The sequence below is a fragment of the Belonocnema kinseyi genome, chromosome 6 (assembly GCF_010883055.1).
Source record: "Belonocnema kinseyi isolate 2016_QV_RU_SX_M_011 chromosome 6, B_treatae_v1, whole genome shotgun sequence".
Taxonomy (NCBI): Eukaryota; Metazoa; Arthropoda; class Insecta; order Hymenoptera; family Cynipidae; genus Belonocnema; species Belonocnema kinseyi.
The window spans coordinates 136861616-136867969 of NC_046662.1; the positions used below are offsets into that span (position 1 = coordinate 136861616).

The window sequence follows — 6354 nt, forward strand, 5'->3', positions numbered from 1 at the left end:
GAGGGAGCTCTTCTTAATATTTTGACACCAAAATCATGTCGATACACCTTACCGACTGCGAGTAAAGCCACCCACGCTTTAACTTGACAGACTGTATAAAGAACTTATAAGGGAGTTGCGACGGTTAAACCCGGAATATTCTGTTAAGCTAGACGTCCTGACCATCGGTGATCTTGGGGGTGCCAAGCTTGAACTGTTTAATAGCCTCAAAAGTATCCCTAAGTGTCAACAAAATACTAGGACACTTTCGGGGAAAATGCAGAAGGTGGTGGCCCGTCGGTCGCTTCGTGCCTCAGGATGCATGAGACTTTTATCGGATCATCATATTGAGTCCGCCATTGACTGTAACCACCTATCTCATGGTCGTGATACATGGTTACGGCTGCAATTTTACCGCGATTTCGCTCGAAGTGGGTGCAGCCCTTATAAAAATTTGTTTAGAGACGTTTTCACATTAAGATGTCTGTTTACGAATTTATGTGAAATGTGTTAATAAAATACTGTTCAAAAGAATCAAGATTGGGTCTTCTTTCATGCCATATGCCTTCACGGATTATCCAAAACATATTATTACCTTCTTCACTGTGTGCTATGACGACACCTAACTCATTTTCCGCCGTACTAAGTTGATAAGTATGTGCTTCCGTCATTGGCAACTAATTAATATATAGGAAACTTTTCACAATCTGTAAAATATAAAAAATTACGCCATAAATTTAAAATTTAGAAATTGAAAGTAACGTGATAGCGAACGCATTATAAAATCGCGATGAAAGATTAAACAACAGAAGGTTCGTGAAATGTCCACTTAAACTTTAAGATGAAGGCTAAGCGTAGCTTTATGTCTTTATTTTTTAATCAGAAAATAAAATCATTTCGGAAATAGTTATGTAGAGAAATATAATGATGCTTTGAGAAATAAAAATTTTTAAGGAATTTTAAATATAATAAGTTCAAAATTAGGAAATAGAAAAAAAGTTGGATAGGAATGAATAAATCTAGCTAAAATAAAATTGAATCATTTTGGGAAAAAGTAGTTAAAAAATAGAATAAGACATAAAACTTAGGTCTGGAAAACTTAAAGTTATAAAAATAATAGCCAATCCCAGCCAGAAACATAGAATTTAGAAAAGAAATTAATGCAGATAAAAATAATTCAAGGAAAGAGAGAAGTAGGAATTAAGTAGAAACATATAAGTCATACGAAGCAAAATCAGATTAATCCTGCAATTAGTAACAATCATACAAACGACTGCTCTGTGAACCAACCACAGTTTACTGACAGGTCCTTAGGGGCATTATCAAAAGTGGAGCGAACTCTTGGTATAGGAAATATGCTACAACAAATAAATTTCACAATGCCCGAAAGAATAAAAATAGGGAGTTTCTACTCCACGTATTGACATGCGATCCTTTTGACGCCAAACTCACAATTTTTTATTTCCTCATTTAGAGTACCAAATAATAATAAATTATGGCAGGCATCTTCAGCGAGGGGAAATTTCAGGATTTTTACTCACGAACAACATGTTTCGTTTCCATCATTACACCACCTACCTGAGCTGGAAGAGTGAGGAGGAAGTTTTCCGTGTTAAATGAGGAGACATAATGGTGGAAATGATACATCTGGCAGTGGTGGATTCTAGAGTTGCCTATATAGGATTGCCAGTAGCGTTCGATAAGAATTTGATTACGGCTACAAGTAGGGAGAGATAGTAGGCAAGAGAGAAATGAAATCCCAGAAACGATCGTAGAAGAAGCAGAACAATCTACTAGGAATAGGAGTAAAAGAAATTAGACGTATAAAGTTGACTGATTTCCTAATTCATGTACGCACGTTACTAATAGCTCACGATTCAATTTCAAGCAGAGAAAAAGAGGCATTAAGATAAAGGCGCAAAATTATAAAAAAAACAGCACGGAATACAGTTACTGTTATATTGCAAATAAATCTCGTAATATTGGCACAACTTAATTCTGATATGTTCGGACAAGACGAGTCCAATAATCTTGATCGAACTTCTTTAATCTCATGTGCAATTCACAAAGAGAAGGAGTCTCTCTTGTTAATTCTTTTAGCTTTCTCCTTTTTTTCACCGAAGTTTCAATCGGAGAGCTGGAAGTAGGAGTGAATTAACCTGAAGAAAATCTCACCACCAAGGGTCAGCTGTATGGACGACGAGGAATCAAAGCGGGTTGAACACGCACAGCTACATGCGCGACAAAGATTTGATCGGCATGCGTGGAATGTGCATAATCTACTTCAATCCAATCAAATTCATTCCAATCAAATCCAATCCAGTTCACTCCAATTCAATCTAATCCATTCCATTCCTATTCAATTCTCAAGACGAAAGATGAGTCATTAATTATTTTTTATCACATACTAGTCTTTTTTTAACGAGTATATTTGGTGTTTATATTCATGGACATAAGCCTCTGAATAGAAAAAAAAATGCCCCGGTCGTTTACCGCAACGCGAGTGCTAGTGTGATTCAAAAAGGCGCAAGTACTGCAGGGTTGAAGTATTAATTCATAACAGGTGAGTTCGGTGGATCAGTAAATTGTGTGACATTTTTCAACTGTTTTATCCGAAAATGTATAAAATAAGAATGATTGTTAGTGTCTTTTGAACTAGCAATTCAGAGAAAACTAACCTAACACTTGCATGCTTAACTTAATACTTCTCAACCTTCTTTAAATAAAGGATACAACTCTTGCTAGAATGATGTCACCTGATCGAAAAGATTTGTACATTTCTATTTTATCTTTTTCCGTTGATCTAACATCTTCTCTACGTAAAATCCCTCTATAAGGTCTAGTCAGCACTATGTCTCCTATACATTTTATTGTACATTTACAAAACCTTTGATTGACAAGAGTTATCATTCCAGTAACTATATCGCCAGGTGCAGGTACAATGCTTTGCTCCATTACGCTATGCACTTCGATTCTATTAATCTAAAACAAAAATTATGATTATAATTAAGATAATGTGTTTGTTATATTTTCCATTGTCAGAAAAAGAATGCAATTTTACTTACATTTTTGTCTTTCACTATTTTGACAAAACCGGCAAGCTTCGAATAAATGTAACCAAGTTGCTCGTAAGTTCCAGATCCAGGAATGTTTTCTTTGCCAGATGAAAATAATCTTTGTCCTAAAATATAAATAAGGATAATCGTTAAATTTTGTAAAGATATTGCCAAAGCAAAAAACATCATTAAGCATCTAAATATTAACAACATTGTTTTAGGAGCACAGAGTACAACTTTCAGATGGCAGACTACAATTTTGACATTTTTTTACGATTATTATGTTTCTAAATGCAACTGTTACAATGAATCTAAAAGTAGTTGAAAGCGAGAGCAGCAGCTTTTTGAAGTATTGTCGTGAATGTTGCGGCAGTAAATCCTGTAACCTAATGAAAAATTCTAGTACTAGTTCATTAAAAAGGAAGACTAAATGATTACCAAAAGACGAATGCATCAACTTGCCATAAAGATAGGCTGGACAAGACACTGCGCTTCCCGCATTCAGTGTGTGATTAACTACATCACATCTGGTAGGAATTTTACCGCCAAGGTTCGAAAGTTCGTGCGCCAAATCCGGACCCGTTATCGCACACTCAACAAGTCAAAGCTGATGGCCATCAGATAGCGTACTGTTGAGAGAATGCGGATACTATCTAAAGCTAAGAGAAGTCTAGAGCTGAGGAAGAGGTGGGTCAGAAAAAATCAACAGTTTCTCTCTGACCCATCTAGACTCTTCCAAGACCCTCCAGTTACTGTCGACCACCCGCCCAAACCAGAGGAGGTCGAAGTATTTTGGAGAAAAGTCTACGAAGTGCAGCATAGACTGGACGAAGACTCAGAAAATATAAATATCTTTAAGGAGCTGTGTGATGCCCTCATAATACCTGATCAAGAATGCCCACCCATCGCGACCGAGGAGGTGAAAAAGGTATTAAGGGGGATGAAGAACTATTCCGCACCAGGACCAGATTGTATCAAAACCTTCTGGAGGAAGAAGTTTCCTTCCATCCATCAACATTTGGCCCGTATTTTCACCTCATATTTAAAGTCGGAAGAGCCGATTCCGGAGTGGTTGGTGGAAAAGCACACAATACTCCTGCCGAAAACAGGCACTTTAGCTGAACCGAAGAATTACAGGCCAAGCACTTCTCTGAACACACTGTATAAGATATTCACAGCTATCCTAAATAATAGGATTGCACGGGCAATTGAACCTGTGTGGCAAGAAATGTATGAACAACGAGGCTCCAAGAAAGGCATAGCGGTATGTCGGGAGAACCTGCTCATCGATAGATGTGTCTGCAAAGATGCAGCATTGTACCAGCGTGACCTATCGATGGCCTGGATTGATTATCGGAAAGCTTTTGATTCGACCTCCCATAGACTTATCATCTGTCTTTTGGAAAGCTTAAAGGTTCATCCGCAAATCATTAGGTGCATAGAGAGATTGATACCGCTTTGGAAAACCAGATTTACTATCTTATCTGGAAAAATTCGTGTGAGAACTAACAAGTTCACCTTTCAGAGAGACACCATTAGCCCGCTCCTCTTTTGCCTTACATTATTGGCACTATCTCTAGCACTTCGCCATTTCGACGGGTACTTGTGCGGCAAACCTGCAGATCAAAAGTACAAGGTCACTCATGTATTTTATATGGACGATCTTAAGATCTATGCTAAGAACAAAGAGCAACTACATTTGAGGTCGTTGATAGAAGCGCTATACGACACCTTTGTGCCGGAGAGACTTATACATACCTGGGCGTGCCACAGAACCGCATTCAGGATGTTACATCTATAAAGGATACTCTCCGAAGTAGATATAAGCGTCTCATCCGGCAAATTTGGTCTTCCGAACTGTCGGCGAGGAACAAAGTATCTGCAACGAACATGCTTGCCGTGCCGGTAGTACTCTATTCATCTGGAATAGTTCCATGGACGAAGAACGAGCTCAGATCCCTTGATATCGGGACAATAAAGGTCATGCACATGAACAGGATTATTCTAGGTACAGCACATAGAGTCGCAAATGGAAGAGATCCTCTTCTTAAAATGGTCAGGAATCACGAAGAAGTGGGCAAAGGAGCATTTCTGTACAAAGCAGCGGAGGAGGCTGCTGAAACATTTGGACTTACCTTCAGTGTTAGGGGTGAGAAAATGCATCAAATCTTATCTATCTCGAGTACTCACTCCTGAAAGCCCAGATTAATAATGCACAAGAGAAAAACTTTCGTGAACAGCTCCTCGATAACAGGATGCACGGTCGAGTCAATTGTCGAGAATGGGAAGTGCCGCATATAATGGAACTTTATATTCTCGATAATTGTTTCCGTTGCACACTCGAGGCCTGACATGGTTCTTCTTGACTTCGAGAAGCGAACCATGTTCAGTATCGAATTTTCAGCACCAGCAGACAAAAACATCATAGTCAAAGAGAATGGAAAGAAGGAGAGGTATAGAGACATTATAAGGGAGTTGTAACGATTGTACCCGGAATATTCTGTTAAACTAATCGTCCTCATCATCGGCGCTCTTGGAGGTACCAAGCTTTCACTCGTTAATAGCGATTTCACTGGGAGCGGGTGCAATTTTTCAGATTAGTACCCGCTCCCGTTGAAATCCTGCGGTAAAATTTCAGCCACAACCACGTATCACGGCCGTGAGATAGGTGGTTACAGTCTGTAATGGAATCAATACAACGATCCGGCAAAAGTTTCGTGCACCCTGAGAACACCAAGCTTTCACTTGCTAATGGCCTAAAAAGCATCCCTGCGCGTGTCAACAACATGCTAAACACTTGCGGGAAAAATGCAGAAGGTGGTTGCCCTTGGGTCGCTCCGTGTTCTTAGGGTGCTCGAGGCTTTTACTGGATCGTCGTATTGATTCCTTTATAGACTGTAAACACCTATCTCACGGTTGTGAGACGTGGTTGTGGCTGAAATTTTACCGCGATTTCGCTGGAAGCGGGTGCAATTTTCCAGATTAGCACCCGCTCCCGGCGAAATCCTGCGGTTGTCCTGATAACGGTTGTCCTTATCAGTCAATGTCTTGTGAGCTAACGTTTGCTTTCCTTAAATTGCCCGGATTGAAGTCTTGTACCGAGGGTTTCACGCGGGAACGACCTACATTCAAAGGCACAATGCGGCACTAAGAGTACTTTATTACCATCTCTTGTCACTCCTACGGCATTCACCTTAATATCGCTCCTCTAAATGCCACTAGGGAAATTGAGTCAATTGTCGAGAATGGGAAGTGCCGCATATACTGGAACTTTATATTCTCGACAATTGTTTCTGTTGCTCACTCGAGGCCTGACATG

The 6354-nt window shown here is 39.5% G+C and overlaps 1 protein-coding gene across 1 annotated transcript in view; it reads right to left on the minus strand.

Moving 5' to 3' along the window:
* Nucleotides 1-6354, minus strand: part of LOC117174718 (exosome complex component CSL4) — a 61260-nt gene that overhangs the window by 24216 nt on the left and 30690 nt on the right. Inside the window, exons 2-4 of the mRNA XM_033364031.1 lie at nt 3045-3160; nt 2713-2961; nt 575-656 (exon numbers count right to left, since the gene is read on the minus strand). Coding sequence (XP_033219922.1) covers nt 575-656; nt 2713-2961; nt 3045-3160 — 447 coding nt within the window. The remainder of the gene's footprint in view (nt 1-574; nt 657-2712; nt 2962-3044; nt 3161-6354) is intronic.